This window comes from Barbus barbus, assembly GCF_936440315.1.
Source record: "Barbus barbus genome assembly, chromosome: 23".
Taxonomy (NCBI): domain Eukaryota; kingdom Metazoa; phylum Chordata; class Actinopteri; order Cypriniformes; family Cyprinidae; genus Barbus; species Barbus barbus.
In genome coordinates this window covers 3,555,348-3,571,669 of record NC_136751.1, presented here as the reverse complement: position 1 = coordinate 3,571,669, position 16,322 = coordinate 3,555,348, and the positions used below count along the sequence as shown (strand labels likewise).

General features: G+C 40.5%; 3 protein-coding genes across 3 annotated transcripts; all 3 read right to left on the bottom strand.

Annotated features, from left to right (window-relative positions):
* Positions 1–374: 374 nt before the first annotated feature.
* Positions 375–4,093, bottom strand: foxa3 (forkhead box A3). The gene is made up of 2 exons (XM_079374157.1): positions 3,681–4,093; positions 375–2,852 (listed from the first exon to the last, which is right to left on the bottom strand). The coding sequence occupies exons 1-2, from the start codon at positions 3,750–3,752 to the stop codon at positions 1,605–1,607; spliced, it is 1,320 nt and encodes a 439-aa protein (XP_079230283.1). The 5' UTR covers positions 3,753–4,093; the 3' UTR covers positions 375–1,604.
* Positions 4,094–7,548: 3,455 nt separating this feature from the next.
* On the bottom strand, positions 7,549–11,500 carry LOC306843207 (interferon regulatory factor 2-binding protein 1). Its single transcript, XM_079374533.1, has 2 exons — positions 9,406–11,500; positions 7,549–8,922 (listed from the first exon to the last, which is right to left on the bottom strand). Exon 1 carries the CDS (start codon positions 11,273–11,275, stop codon positions 9,419–9,421), a length of 1,857 nt encoding a protein of 618 aa, XP_079230659.1. The 5' UTR covers positions 11,276–11,500; the 3' UTR covers positions 7,549–8,922; positions 9,406–9,418.
* Positions 11,501–12,493: 993 nt separating this feature from the next.
* Positions 12,494–15,859, bottom strand: LOC306842629 (thiamine transporter 2-like; the record flags this gene model as incomplete). The annotated part of the gene is made up of 4 exons (XM_079373590.1): positions 12,494–12,556; positions 13,001–13,139; positions 13,245–13,437; positions 15,727–15,859. 4 exons carry the CDS (start codon positions 15,857–15,859, stop codon positions 12,494–12,496), a joined length of 528 nt encoding a protein of 175 aa, XP_079229716.1.
* Between the last annotated feature and the right edge of the window lie 463 nt (positions 15,860–16,322).

The window sequence follows — 16,322 nt, the reverse complement described above, 5'->3', positions numbered from 1 at the left end:
GTAAAACTACACTGTTCATGTCTATGGGTCAGTGTATAAACTGTTCTAAGATTTATATTAAAAATAAAACATTGTTAACGTTTTCAATAGTCACATTTTTACTTTAAGAATATGTAATAATGAAAAGAACTCCAAAGGATATGTGAGCTTTTTTTAATAAGAAAAGAACATAACAAACATACCATGAAACAATCAACCAAATAAAGCAATATATATACATATATATATATATATATATATATATTAAGACACTTCTAAGCCCAATGGCCAAAAAGCTGGGTTTAAATATACGAAACAGTACAAGAACATCAATTCTGACCTGCTTTCTTACAAATTTCAAAGAGACTTGCAAGAAATTCGTAAATGACATGATGGCTTGAGACAAAGTTTTTATTATTGGAATGGCTTTGAAATCTCTGAGGGAGATTGGTAAATGACGAGATCTTACAAAAATACATCATGGCAAATTCAATAGGGTCTGTATGATTTTCTGATAAAAAGGTAGTTACAAAGCATTGTTGTAACAAAACGATATCACCCCTCCCCAGCAGTGAAGAACAGAGAGGTCACTAGTGCAAGTATTGTATGGAAATGAACCTTATAGTGCATTGTCTGCTGATCTTACTAACAGCTTCAGCTGACCAGAGCAGACCATGAGGCACACTAGAATAACAGTGAAACATCTTCAACCTCTTTTTCGTGAATGTTATTGCCAGTATTTCTAAAAAGGGAAGTCTGTAAAACAAATAGTTGGATTTACCACAGTTTTATCCGTTTTTGTCAAACTTTTCTCTCTATTTATACTTAACACAAAACTCTTCAGAATATACAAAATGACTTTATGGCCAAGAGTAAAAAAGTAATGTCTTCAGCTTCTCTATAGGGACAAGCATAATGATGCACACTCTCCATACACGTACACTATGTTAGTGCACTTCAACTGAACATGCGTTGTGCTGTAACACAAAACAGGAGAGTTTCCCTGTAACACAGTAACACCTGCTCACAGCAGTAACCTGAACTCAAACGCTTCCGCAATCACGCTCACGTCCTCTTATTATCACATTGTTAACATAACTTCACAACACAAAATCATACGAGATATATTAAATTCTTCCCTTCATAAATAAATGCCTGACTCCTGCTTCCCCAAAACAGTATATACACGTGGCATCATTTGTATACATCTTCTGTGTTACATCCGAAACCAGAACGTTTAGTTCCTGAATATATGTTAATTAAATTAGTTTCTGGAAATAAAAAGCAATGGAAATCGTTCCTCGGTTCGGGTAAAAGCACTTTTCTCAGCACACTCTTAAAAATAAAGGTTATTTATTGGCATGGATCCATGAAAAACCTTCGTCATCCATGGAAACCTTCCAGATTCTTCACACTGAGAAACAGGGTTCTTCTAAGAACTGTTCACTGAAAGGTTCTTTGAGCAGCCAAAAATGGTTCTTCTGTGGCATCACTGTGAAAACCCCCTTTATTTTTAAGAGTGCAGGAACCGAAGCTTAGTTATCAATGGCAAAGCAAGCTCTGTGGTGAAGATGTAAGAGTCCTGCCATTAAGAGTCTGTAGAGTTCAAATGGCTGGTAAACACATTAGGATGCATTGAGGACAGACCTGCTGTAGAGGGTCTGGTAGTACGCACCAGAGTCAATGGCGGATGGACCTGCGCTGTCATAGATCTGTTTGGTGGCCACCGGAGAAGTTGTGGTGTAGCTGTTGTAAGCCATCACCTGGTCCTGGTACGACTTGAGGTCCATCTTCTGCTCGTTGGACATGAGGTTGGTGATGGAGAATGGATGGTTGAAGTTGTAATGGGGGTCCATGGACTTCAGTGGGTCGTTCTGCAGATCCAGGTGCTGCATCGGGCTGGCCAACAGGTGAGGGCTGCCGCCCATTCCCTGAGAGTGCATGTGCGAGCCGGACGGGGGCATGGAGGAGGACACCGAAGACGGGATTGGCAATGGCGAGCTGTGTGAAAGACTGGGGGCTTGAGACGGGCAATCCAGTTGCACCAGGCTCCTCTGCTGCTCCTCCGAGGCATGGGAGCTGTCGGAATGGGCAGAGTCGGCACCTTCGGAGCCGGTGGCGGGACTGTGCTCCTCTTGAATCCCCTCACCGCTGTGGCCGCCCTTGGCGCTGCTGCTGCCATCCTGAGACTTCGCCGAGCTCTTTTTGCCAGATTTCTCCTCCAGCTTGAAGCGCTTCTGGCGACGCAGGTAGCAGCCATTCTCAAACATGTTCCCGGAATTGGGATGAAGCGCCCAGTAGGAGCCCTTGCCGGGCTTGTCGGGGGAACGCGCCACTTTGACGAAGCAATCATTGAAAGACAGAGAGTGGCGGATGGAGTTCTGCCAGCGCTGCTGGTTTTCGCGGTAATATGGGAACAGATCCATGATCCACTGGTAGATTTCGTTGAGCGTCAGCATCTTGCTGTTGGACTGCTGGATGGCCATCGTGATGAGGGATATGTAGGAGTACGGTGGCTTGGCGTGGGTCAGTGAGCGGCGGTAAGGCTTTGGCATCTCCTTAGTCCGGTTGAGAGAGGTAGGAGAGGGGTAGCTGATCTGGGACATTGGTTGACCCATGCTTTGGTAATGCGAGAGGGGACCCAGGGAGGAGGCAGAAGAGCCCAGCTGGGTCAGAGGACTGGGGTTCAGAGAGGAGCCGACAGGGGACAGGCTCATGTGGTTGGGGCCTCCACCCATGCTGCTCAATGGGCTGCTGTTGAGACCTGCGCTGGGATAGCCCATATTCATGCTGGATGTGGAACAGGCAGAGTTCAGATTTATGTAGCTGTTCAAGCTGCTCATTGAGTTCATAGCGCTCTGAGAGGAATACATCTAAAAAAGAAAAACCACAGGACATTAATGTTTGTCATCAACTCAAAAGCAAAATCTTATCATTTATAAACACACACAATTATAATATAAGGTATTTCACCTAGGCTTCTATAAAGTTTATGCCAAACTAAAATACATTTTAACTATATATATATATATATATATATATATATATATATATATATATATATAAAGAATATAGCACTTCATTTCGTTTTATATGTAAAACTCATTATCAGTTAAACTGACATCATGGGTCAGTGTCTTTAAAAGTCCTCAGATTTATTAGAATGAATATCAAAACTAAAATTGAACGAATAAAAAAATAACAAAAATTCCAATCTCACGCAATGTTTGCTGTCACAAAGTAGCTATAAATAACAGTAAATGCAAACGCGCAAATACAGAATGGAGAAGAAAATTAGAAGTTAATGCTGCTTTATAAATGAACTATTATATGTTTCATAGAAATCACAAAGAAAGTTTTCTGTTGGATCTAGGCTACACAAAAATTAAAAATTGGTAAAACAAGACTGCAACGTGAAATTAAAATCGAAATGTAATCGAAAGCTAAATGTCGACCCTTAAATGTAATATATTAATAAAGTAAGATTAACATGCAAATATTACAATACATCATTTTTTTTCGTACAAACATTTAAATGTAATATTTGTTATATATTTTTCTATCTATCTATCTATCTATCTATCTATCTATCTATCTATCTATCTATCTATCTATCTATCTATCTATCTATCTATCTATCTATCTATCTATTATATATTATTATCTAAATAAAAGAATATTGCAGACTTTCTCGATCTTACCTCACTTGTCTCACTGTAGAAAGCATTCCATTCCGGAATTTCATGAGATTCCATCTTCACGGAGCTCAACATCCCCGAATAAAGTCGTAACTCGTAAGAAACGCGATATCGACAGGAGACTAAACGTATATTAAAATGCCCTTGAGTTTTTTTTTTTTTTGGTTTTCTTAAAAAACAACGTCCCACACTTTGTAATTCCACTTATTTTACAGTATGAACTGTAATAAAAAGTTTAAAAAAGTGAAGCTCTTCTGTTTTCTTTAGTCCCGTGGATCAATAAGTTGTTTTCTCATGATTAGTTCACTTGGTTCACTCAGTTTTTTGCGTGGCAGGACCCGTAAACATTTTCAAGTAATCCTGAGAAGTCCACAGTGAATCTGTCGTGGAGACGGCGTCAGGTCTCTGTGGTGAGTAATGTAGGAGAGCCTCACCTCAGGCTTTAAACAGGCGCAGGTGAGGGACCGCCCAAGAGGCCCCGGGACTCAGGAGGACGTCCCTAAAGGTCTCCCCTGCCCCCTGCTGTTCTGTATATTGGCCGGCCGACGCGTCCATCTCAATCGTCATCCCAGACAACTTCAGGCCTACAATGAAAATGAATGGAATTCAATGAAACGGAGAAGGGCCTCTGTTGTAACTTAAGAAGGACGGGACTTTCAAAATTCTTGTAAAAATGCAAAACCGCATAATTAAATTCTACCTGCTCTATGCCACCCCAGCCCCTGTATTATAAAGCTACATAAAGGTGCATTTAAATGCGTTTGTGCCACCTAAATGCCACTTCAGAAGCGCCTCTGTGCCATCTTTGCGGTGTAAATTTGGCCTAATAATTGACCTCTGTTAGTCTAGAGACTCATCACAGCAGGGGTCCACATCAGTAATCTGAGGTGCCAGGTTTAAAAGCTGTTAAATCCCCTCGGATATCACTTTCACTTCGGCCACAGAGAGCGAAAGACGATGATTAATTCTCCAGATTTAAACATGATCTCATGCAGTCTTTTCTCAATCCTGAGGGCATGTGCGTTGAATAACTATAACAAGCAAAATACCACAGAATCGAAATACACCGATTTGATTGCTAAACAGAATAAGATCTGAATATGAAGCGACAAATATGCCTTAATTTTCGTTTTAATGGAATAGTCCTCTTGTTTTGACTATTTTATAGTATTTATTTGAATTATATTTTCGTCTTATTTTGTTTCAAACAATCCGCCATTATTTGCGAGTTTTAGTGGTCAAACTTGCACATTTTTCTTGCACAAAAGAAAGAGAAATTCGAGTTTGGAAGACTTTTCCCCACAAAATATGAATGTGAGGAAACTTTTCTTGGCTTGAAATGACCCGTGAAGAAGCAGCACCAGCGATGCGCGAGGCTGTGAATACACATCTGTTGTTAGGCGCAGACAGGAACCTCACAATGTGCATTAGCACATTAGCATTTCCTAATGGCTAATGAATGGAGATGTAATTGATCAATTGGCGGGGGGTCGACAGGATTAGGAGAGACCTGACCCCAAAATGCAACTTTATGGGATGTTCCCACAACCCCTGTGGCACCAAATGTCTATCTAAAAGAGTCATTAGCTATAATTATTCACAGAATTCCTTCAATTAATTGTATAGCCAGCATCAGAATGCTCGCGACAGGATTTCTTTCACTGCAAATGTCCCTCTAATAATTCAAAGGTGCATGGCCTACAAAAAAAAAAGCTTGCAAACTTGAGCTTGCAAACGTGCTATCTAGTGTTGGGCACGCTTTTCTTCTCAGTAATCCCTGCAGTGTCTTGAGATGATGTATTGGCGAACACACACCTGAACATTCTCCTGCTGTCTCAGCGCTTCTCATGTCGATGCAGCGGCGCATGCTCATTAACACCTCTATAATTGGATAACAATAGTCTTAATGGGTCACGCTAATGGAGGAAGCAGAATATTAGAAACGTGTCTTAAGGCTTTTGAGGACGTCAAACAGCAGTGAGTCATTAATGATAGTCTAATTCACATGGATGCCTTCAAATAGGCTAACATGCAGACTTCAGGCCTGAACATCTGTTAAAATAAACGGGCTACAAGAAGTAGCCCATGTCTCGCAAGAACAATATCAATGCATAGGCTATTTTAATGTAATAATATTGTAATAGCATATTAATACATAATGTAATAGGCCGGCCCATGTATAGGTTCTATTAATAATTATTATTTTATGTTTGTTTGTTTATTTATTAATTTGTTGCTGAAGTCAGTGAATTATTTTCCACATCTGAGCAATACGCTGAGGTTGCATATTTGATTCTGTTATAACCTATAGCCTAGGCTGGATAATTCTATAGGAAAGTATATCTGTAGGATTACACACAGCGTTCTTTGTGGGTTGCACAGGTACCAAAATGCATGAATATGTTAGAAATGTTGTTTTAAATTTAAAACCATTGCCCCTGTTCTGTTGTTATTTAGCTTATCTTTATAAATTATGTCTTGTTCCATGAGGTGTAGTGACATTCATTGAACATTAGCCTACTTATTTTTCTTTTTAACTTGTGGTTTGCTAATTGAAGTATCTTTCTGTTGCAATATGTTGGGAGAATATTTCCATCTGTTGGACAAAGTTTAGCATTACAACAAATCCCAGAGCGAGATTTTCTTCCAAGCATTGGTAATTTAGTTTCATTTAGATACTAGTTTTGTTTTCCGTTTTTATTTTAATTGCTTTTAGTTTTAGTAGTTTTGTTGTATTTTAATGTTAAACTAAATGAAAATGAGAACTTTGTCTTTTGTGATTGAAATAATGTCATATTTAAAACATCCATATTTTATTTCAGTAAACATTTGATTATTTTTAGTTAAGTAAATAATAGCCCTGCCATTTTGACATTACATTGCAGTAGGTCAAAGATTTGATAAGAGTCATTTGGTTTAACTGCTAACTAACAAACATCACATATGTATGACAATACTGTAAATAAATCTAAACTCTGTTGTTTGAAACCATGTCCTTTCCCCACACATACACAGCAGATAAGCAGCGGCTAAAATAGCAAACGTGCTCTAACCTTGAACAGTTCCGAGTCTCCCGTACATAAAAACAACCCAGTGAGGTTTACACATAATCACACTTTCATAATGATCTATTCAAAGTCCAGTGCAGTTCCACCTTTTATCGGGTCATACCGTTTCCACACTGCACTGTGCAGCGAGCCAAGCCAAATATACTGCAAAAATGTTTTGCCAGCTAAACGTGTACTTCATGTTTTTTTCCAAGTCAAATAAAGTATTAGCAGTAAACCTAACTATACTGGGTTTCACAATGCAAATCATTTGAAGGATTAGATCAGGTATAAAAGCTAATTCAATGTGTTCACTTTTATGAGTGCAAAATAAAAAAGCATAAACTAGTCTATAATAAATAAACTCACACTGAACAATATCACTTGTTTAAATTTATCTAGGGTCCCCAATGCAAGACGACATATTTAGATGATTAAAAACAACTATACACTATGGCTTGGTTTCACAGACAGGGTTTAGACTAAACCAGCATAGTTCAATTCGGACATTTAAGTCATTTTTTTTAATAAATGTGCCTTAGGAAAAAAAAGATTACTGCTGTGCATCGTGAGAAAAAACAAAGGCAATGATATATTATTTAAGGTCAATAAGTGCAAGTTTCTTTTAGTTGAAACAGCTCAGATTTACATTTTAGTCTGGGACTAGGTTTAAGCCTTGTCTGTGAAACCGGGGGTATATTAAATAGCAGATATAATCAGAATAGCAAAAACTAATTTCAGGGTTAAAATTGAGCATGGTTCTTGCCAACATCTGTATGACTAAAATAAACCGTAATTTAAAATGAACTCAGCAATAGCCTCTGAGGGATTGTGAAAAGTCAAATTTAATTTAAATACAATTTAAGCTGTAACATAAATGCAGATTAAACAAAGGTTTTATAGAACAGTATTGTGCATTTATATATTTAGTCATATATTTTCCAATGTCATAAAACAAGACTGAAGACATCAAAACAATACGGCGAACCAAACCTACAGAGGTCCCAAAAATATCTGGAAGTGTCCAAACAGGTTTGGGGCCGCTGTATAACGACTACATGTCTACTAATAGGTGCTGGCTCTTTCAAATCTCTTACATGAAAACAATTGTCATAAAGTATGCCTTTGACATGTAAAAATGGAGAGAAAACAATCTGGACCATATACTTGTAAAAAAAAAAAAAAAAAAGTGGATCTGTTGTCATAATATTAAACTAGTCATCGCCTCCAAGGATTTAAAAGCCAATGGGTTACAATAGAAAATATAGTGATCTGCTTACTTGTAATAAAAATCTATTGTGTGTCTACCCATAAAGGTTTAAATATAAGTTCCCAACGTAAAACATTCCCCATATCTGTCCTCGTTATCTGACAAAAGCCACAAAACCATTTTACCACAAAAATATATGTTATAGCATCATATGATACGACAATATTCAGCATGTCTATCTTTGGTTTTCTATTCATTCAAAGACTTAGTGGTACACAAAGCAACATAGTATCAAATCTAGAGATTGCACATCTATAACCATTGAAAGGGATAATTCTTGTACAATCTACACAGAGTAAAAAACATAGATATCTAATATACATGCTGTATCAAGAAGCAATCTGAAGGAAGGGCTTTTAGCACTTAGTAATATTCCTGGACTACTGGACAGTTTTATGCAGCATAGACGACAGCAAAAACAAGAGTGGGCCTGTAGTCGGTGCAGTTCTGTGATTGTAAAGGAAGCTGCGTTTCCAAACAAGCTTCCCGCTGTACAATCTGCATCTGTCTGGTGGTTTGAAGCACATTCTGGGAAATCACCCCACCGGATCTTTGAAATGTGTTTTTTTTCTTCTTCTCTCTTCTCATAGTCAATACAATACGGTAGGTGAACCTGGTTTTTGTTTGCAGACTAAAAGTTCTTAAAGCGCTGCAGACGAATCGACGTGGGCCAACAAATCTGAAATAAGTGCTGCTGGAGGGTTTAAAGAGAAAAATGGCTGTATTCTCCATCGCGTCACCCAAAAGTGAGACGGTGGAGGGAAGGAAAGGGGGGGGGGGGGGGGGGGGGAGGCAAGAGGAGGCCTAGGTAGATGGAGGAAGAGGTCCTGCCCGCCAGCAGCCGTCTCTTCAGTGCTGTGGGCCACACGAACACAGCGGCCATCTTTAGGGCTCAGGATCGCACCTCCCTCAGAGTGAGGTTTGAGTTCTGTTGACAAAGATTTGGCATTATTAATAATATAAATAATACATACACCTTAAACAATGCTATTCAAATGTTTGAGATTGGTAAAATGTAATGTTTTTTTTTAATAAGTATCAAGACTGCATTTGGTCAAAAATACAGTAAAATCAGTGATATTAATACAATTTAAAATAACAGTTTTCTATGTGAACATGTGTTAAAATATAATTTATCCCTGTGATGCAAAGCTGAATTTTTAGCATCGTTACTCCAGTCTTCAGTGTCATATGATCCTTCACAAATCATTCTAATATGCTGATTTGCTGCTCAAGAAACATTTCTTAACTTTATCAATGTTGAAAACAGCTGAGCTGCTTCATATTTTTGTGGAAACCATTTTCCAGGATTCTTTTATGAACAGAACGTTCTCAATAACTTATAAAGGACTATACTGCCGCTTTTGATCAACTTAATGCATCCTTTCTGAATAAAAGCATGTTGTCAAACCTGCTGCTGGCCGTTAGGGGTCTCTTTCCTTCTTCACCTTCACATCACCCGCCAGGATCGTAGAGATCTCGCCTTGCATGAAGGCCCACGGCACGTTGGAGCCCACGAGGGGGCACTTCTCCCCACTGGGGCAGTACACCTCATTCCCTGAGCCCTGTCTGCAGATGAAGTCCCGAGTGCAAGGGAAGCAGAACTTATGCCCGGGCACCGACGGACACTGGACGAAGTGTGTGTCCTCCAGGCGCTCGTGGCAGATGGTGCAGCACAGAGGAGCACCTCCTCCTCCTCCAGCTCCTCCTGAGCCTTCACCTCCCATAACGGCGCTCTGGTCAGCGAGGGACGCGGTGACTGTCGTGGTGGGTCCTCCTGTGCTACTTCCCGCCGATGGTTCTCCGTTGCGTGACGCCAGCCGCCGTTGACTGCCTGCGGGTGAAGGACTTGCGCTGTTCTGCCGCCCTGCTGAGTGGGCAACGCTGCTGCCACCCGGAGCGTCTTTAGGGGACTGAGTGGCTGTGCCGACATTGTCAGCCACACTCATGAGCGCCGAGATGGGCGATGGGTCGCTACCATGCGCCCCCATGCCCTCTGGAGGCTGCCCCGCACTGGCTAGCGAGGTTGCTGGCATATGGCCGGGCAATCCGGGATACACACCAAGGGGCCAATGCTGGCGCATCTCCTCAGAGGTCATCCTCTCGGCTCCGTCCGGCTCGGGTGAGGCTTTGCGCCTGCGCACTCTTGGCTGCGTGGGACGGCTGATGTGACAGAGCATGCTGGGTAACACGGAGAAGCTGGGGTCCAGGTAAGGCTGCGGGAGGGTTTCCGGGGCCGGCGCTTCTTTGAACGCCCGCACTCCATCGCTGAGAAGCTCCGACAGGAGGCGCCAGTCGCCGGTGCCGTGCCTTTTCTCATACTCCACATATTTGAACCCCGAGTTAATGACCTTTCCGGTGTCTTTCTGTGAGTCGTGGAACATCTGCTTGACCAGTGCTAAGACGCTGGGGAACACATTACTGGATCCGCAGGGATACTCGATGAAGACCTTCAGCTCAAACTCAGCCATCAGCTTGGCGTCAAAAGCGAACACCCTTCCCAGCAGGCCGTGGTCTTTCTTAAAGCGCACATTGAACGGGGTGCAGCCGGAAAGGGCGTGCAAGGCCTCACGCATGTGTTTGGGGAGTCCAGCCCAGTCTTCCGCACGGTTCCGGACGCATTCGGAAAGCTCAGCGAGGGCTTCGGCGTTCCTCTGCTTATCCTTGAGCTCCTTTTCGAATTCCGGGCTCATGAAAGACGCCACACCCACGTTCATTCCCATGCCTATGGCCTGTCTTTTGCTGAGCTCGTTTAACATGGGAGCGGAAATGGTCAAGGGGCCTCCGACTCGGGCGTTGAGACCAGGCATGGCGGTCAGCAGGCCATGAGGGGCTCCGACAAGCCCTTGCGCCATTAAACTGGGTGGCACAGCCCCCACTAAAGTCCTCCTGGCAGTAGGACTCTGTCTACTAACCTCAGGCGGACCTCCATCTTCCAGTCTGGGCAGCCCGTTGGGCAGCCTGGCAGACACGTATTCTCCCCTTCCCCGTTCATATCGCTCGGAGGGCGGTCTGCCGGTCTCCATAGGACCCTCCTTACCAGCGGGAGCGTGTTTACCGCCGGGCTGCGGGCCTGGAGATCTGCCGTCTTGCATCACATGTGTTCGCTTGAGCTGCCGCGCCGCGTCGATGAGCAGCTCTATTCTGTCCGCGCCCTCGTAGTTCACGCAGCCTCTGCACACGGCCTCGCTGAAGTCCCAAATCATGGCCCACGGCATCTTTGGCAGGTCGCAAAGGTAACACCATTGCCGCCTGGAAGATGCCTGCGAGGAAGAGGACATATTTGATAGGCCCTCGCGATCTTGCGTTCTCAAATCCACCGTGAATCTCTTTCACAGCCAGCCTCCGAGCGCTTGCGATCGATTATTCCCTCGTTACGGACGAGTATTAGCAACTCCGTTGGATTTTGTGTCATTCAGAATCGAGGTGTTTGATGTTTCTGCCAAGTCGTCTGGGCCGCAGAGTTTCTCCTGGAAGACGTTCCGAAAGTTACGCAACACTGACCCGTGGAATTGTGGGAAGTGTAGTTTTGGACAGTCGAACGCGCTCTTTCCTCGTAGTGCTTCTGCCCAAACAACGTACTTTATTTTTTATTTTTTAAATAAAGCCCCCAAAATATTTATGGAAGAGAGGAATCGGACATCAGATGATCTTTTTGCTTTCTTCTTTTTTTTATTGTGTGGCTCACAATATATATGTAAAATAACTTATTAAACTATGTTTATTGCGGAAATAATTATTTATTTGATCACCGTTTTCTCTTATTTATTTAGACTATATTTAATATAATTTAATTAGATTTATCGGACTATAATGACTCATACTGCCTCGTTTATTTATTAATTAATTATTTTTGATTATGAAATATCATTGTAATGCATATCGAAATAAAACTTAACACGTCTAACAACATTAAATATTACATTTGAATCACAACAACATGTTCTTGCAAAAAGTTATCAGACTGCAATTCCCATTTTACAAATAGTTGACATCACTTCCGCTATTCCCAACTGCTTGTTTCAAAAACTTCCGGTGTTATATAAGAGAAGTGACGTCCCGTGTAGCAAGCGTTGTTCTTCTGTGTGTTTGTTTAACAATTTAATTCTGTTTATAAGATACTTACGCTATATAGACTCGTGATACTTGTTTACAAAGCGTAACGCTAACTTCTCTACACAAGAAACGTCGTATAATTTAGTTAAAATAAAGTTTAGCGTTTGGTATGCTAAGGGCTAATCACTTATTTGAAATCGTAAACAGAAAATTATATCACAGAACAGTACATGGTGAATAAATAATTATACATATCATACAACACAATCACTTACAGTACTGTTTTCGTGTATTCTAATAACAACATTAAAACAAGGCAAATAAGCATTAGGTTTGTGATTTCAACTCAAAAAGCTGATTGCTCTTTAATATTTGGAGGTGATTGTGGAGCGAGATCTGATCCATATTTATCCTCCAGAGCAGAGGCAGATTTGCGGCAGTGCTTACAAGCCTTGTAAGAGGAAGAGCACAGAGATGGTGCTGTAGTATCCTCCATATACAAGAAACTAACAGAAGGGGCGAAATTAAAATACAACGTAACACATTTAAACAGACACTCACAGGTTTATTCAAATATTAATTCATGTGATGCATAGATCTCTCTCTTAATAACCTTTATAACTATCTAAATTATCAACATGTTCAAAACTTTCTGAAAAATGTGTACGCAATCTACTATGCTTTTTGTCATCTGATTGATATATTTTTAGTATAATTATAAAAATGTTAATTATCAGGCTGTGGTTCATGTGTCTTTTGTATATTATTGGGAGATACAGAGTGACAATTGAGACTTATATGCATTTTATATAAGTAGCTCTTATACCGTAATAAAAATGTGACTGATTTACATTAGAAGTTATCAGAATTTCATCTTTCATTTTGGCCATAAAAGTATCCGCATCTGCATCAAATGCGTTTTTAAAAAGTTCAGTGTAGTGAGAGCTTACCTGTGTCACAATGTCCAGTCCCAGGGCTGAATTGTCCACCACAATAACAGTAATAGTTTGAAGTGTAAGAGCAACAAAAGTATTAATACCAAAATTTAGAGCATAACATTCCATAGAGAGGTTAACTGCTATCTGAAACCTTGCAGCAAAAAGGGGGGAAAAGAATGAGGAAAAAATGCCTGTATTGTTTTTTTTTATTACATATCTTATGCTTCCTATGTCCATTGTGTAATGACTAACTTACATTGTGACTGTGATGAGGAACATGTATGACGCTTTGAAGATAGTGTAGCCTGCGTAGCACAGCCAGATATTGTTGGTGAGGCCCATGAGGAACACACACCCTGCACCTATAGCAGAGAAAACACCCAGTGTGAGCTCGCCCCACACACCCCACTGCACTCTGATATAACCCACAGAGAAAGCTGCCGCTGCACCTGAAAACATGAATCACAATAAGGGAGATGTCAAATTTGCGAACAAAGAAGAGGCATGACGCAAGGCAACAATTAAATTGGCATTTTTATTCTCTATGGCACTCGGAGCTCATTTATGTTGCCTTTGTATGAATGTTCTTGTCAAGGCATCAAAACTGGGAGACATTCTCTTCTGCTGTAATTAAAGGGACTACTAACCAAACCCCTACTGGTGTAATTGCTTAAATTATCTTCCCCAACACATACTGGGCTGCTGAATTCCTATGCAAACTGCATAACAATTAAGCGTTAGAAGTCTTTTGCACCATGCATATTATGATTCAACAGACGATTTGCGGATAGGCTAGGCATATTCTGATATCTTTCACTATAAAGATAAAGGATTTATTACATTTTTGATTGTTGTTTATGGTTATTGAAGTCTTGAGTCTCAGATACACTCTTAAGAGTAAAGTTTCTTTATTGGCATCTACGGTTCAGTGAAGAACCTTTAACATCCATGAAAACTTTGAAAGGTTCTTTATTGTGGAAAACGGTTCTTTACCACTTTTGATGGGTACCCTCATGTTGTTTTAAACCTGTATGAATTTTCTTTTATTGACACATAGTATTTTTTATCCCTCCGTAGTATGGAAGTCAATGGCTACCAGCAACGGTTTGGTTCTCAAAATTCTTTGAAATATCTTCTTTTGTGTTCAACAGAAGAAACGAGGAGTTTTCGTAGTAATATCTTTCAATAAAAAGATTTATAACAGTTTTGATAGTGTTTATGGTTAATGAAGTCATTGAGTCTCATCATCTACTCACCCTGTTGTTTTAATACTGTATGAATTTCTTTCATTTGTCCCAGCATTTTTCAAAATATCTCCTTTTGCGTTGAACAGAAGAAACTCAGTTTCAAAAAGGGGGTTTGCGTAGTGATTTTGGGTTCCTCAAAGAACACTGTTTTGAAAATGGAGTTCTCAAACCTCAGACTCTTCTAATTAAACTAAAACTACCTGTTTCCCATCTGGCCGTGCTCTGCCCAGTCTTCCTATTGACAGATTTGCTTATATACAAACCTCTAATAGTAATTCAAGGTCTTTTTCTTGTCACTAATTACATACTTCTGTGCTTTGCTACCAGTTTAATTGCTCTGACCTACCTACAATTCAACTTTGCAATGGTCACCTCCACCGAAGTGGCCTATTTTTCATACATCTACAGCATTATTCCTCCCGAACGCTATACCAACGGGCCACAGGGTATGTTCGCAGTGCCATGCTGACGGGATATACCTTTGGAGCCACATTAGGACAGCTATTAATTTCATTGGCTGACACAAGCTACTTCCATGTAAACACTATTACTCTGGGCATAATGTCAGTGGCTTTCTGTATTTCTTTGGCCCTGCCGATGCCTCAACAAGGAATGTTTTTTAAGAAGGTGGAGGTGTCTACGGACCCACTGAATGAGGTTACAGATGCATTTGGGGGAGAAACAGGTCTAGGAAAGCAGGCTACAGGAGCATGCTCTGATTGGGGGAACATTAAAACTTCTGGAAAACAAATGTGGGAGAGTCTCAAAGAGTCCTACTCCTCCAGAAGACTGGTGCAGTGGTCCCTCTGGTGGGCTTTGGCTACAGCTGGAAATGGACAGGTCTTTAACTACGTTCAGCTGATGTGGGAACACATTGAGCCCTCCAGTACATCCTCTGTGTATAATGGGGGAGTAGAGGCGGTCTGCACACTTGTAGGTGAGGCATTTTGTGGAGTATTTTAGTAAATAAAGGTAAAAAATAAAGTTTCCAAAAGGGCGTTTCCACAGCAATCCAATAGAAGAACCATTTTGGGTTCCCAAAAGGACCTTTCAGTAAAATATTCTTAAAATAACATTTTTTCTTAGTGTGAAAATATTTGAATGATTTACACTCTTAAAATCATTCTTTTTATTTTTTTATTGGCATCTGCATCCATGAAGAAACTATATAACATCCATGAAAACTGATAATATGATGACTTTTCACCCCAGAGAAAGGTTTGGGTAAGGAAATATGTTCTCGAGGGCAGCTATTATAATACATCTAGCTTTCAAAATCCAATCAGCACTAGACATTCATCCTTTATCATTCCCATTGTAACGGGAGTATTTGAAATACTAAATGCTTAGTTATTTGTTGTAGCAATTATAGTAGCAATTATGGTGTAAATTGTACTGTGTGTGCTTGCTTCTCACTGTTGTAATCTGTCTGAGCCCTTAAACAATCTCTCAGCCAATGTGGAAAAACAAAAACAAAACAAAACCCAATACTCACCACTTCCTCTGAGATGTTTTTGGGTCCCACCAAGTAAGGAGTAAGGAAAGGCTCTGCCGGTCTGCAGTTGGCAAAGAAACCATAAAGAGAGAGCAACACAGTGGGAAAGACCCAGCCTGACCTCTTCATTTTCCTCCAGAAATTAATTTTTATCTGCCTGTCTGTATTTTCACTACCACAAGAGTATGTCTCTCATTTTAGGTTCAGTAGCTGTTGGTCTGGTGTATCTGTTGGTGTTTATGCTGTGCAGTGTAAAGTAAGCCAAGTCCAGTCCCTGATTTCCACACAAAGAGCTGTGCATGGTGGGTAAATGAATATATTTATGATGGAGACTTTGATCTGTGTGCATGTAGGCCCTAATTGTTGATCTGTGAGTATGTGTGTTTGTGTTAATAATAATAAAAAAAAAACATTTTGAGATTTGAATGATTTAACTGTATTAATTCATGTTTATCTCTATAACACTTTTTACTATATTGTTTCAAAGCAGCTATAAATAAATAAATAATAAATAAGCAAACTACAGATATAAGAGCACAGGGCTTACACAGTAGCTTGAGAAAATTCAGAATATTTTCCAAATAAGACACTT

What these genes read in the sequence shown, in the direction of transcription:
- foxa3 (XM_079374157.1), bottom strand. Translation starts at nt 3,752, where the DNA reads ATGTTGAGCTCCGTGAAGATGGAATCTCATGAAATTCCGGAATGGAAT. An exon ending in TCTACAGTGAGACAAGTGAG is followed by an intron (nt 2,853 to 3,680) that starts GTAAGATCGAGA and finishes TTTCTTTTTTAG; the next exon opens with ATGTATTCCTCTCAGAGCGC.
- LOC306843207 (XM_079374533.1), bottom strand. Translation starts at nt 11,275, where the DNA reads ATGTCCTCTTCCTCGCAGGCATCTTCCAGGCGGCAATGGTGTTACCTT.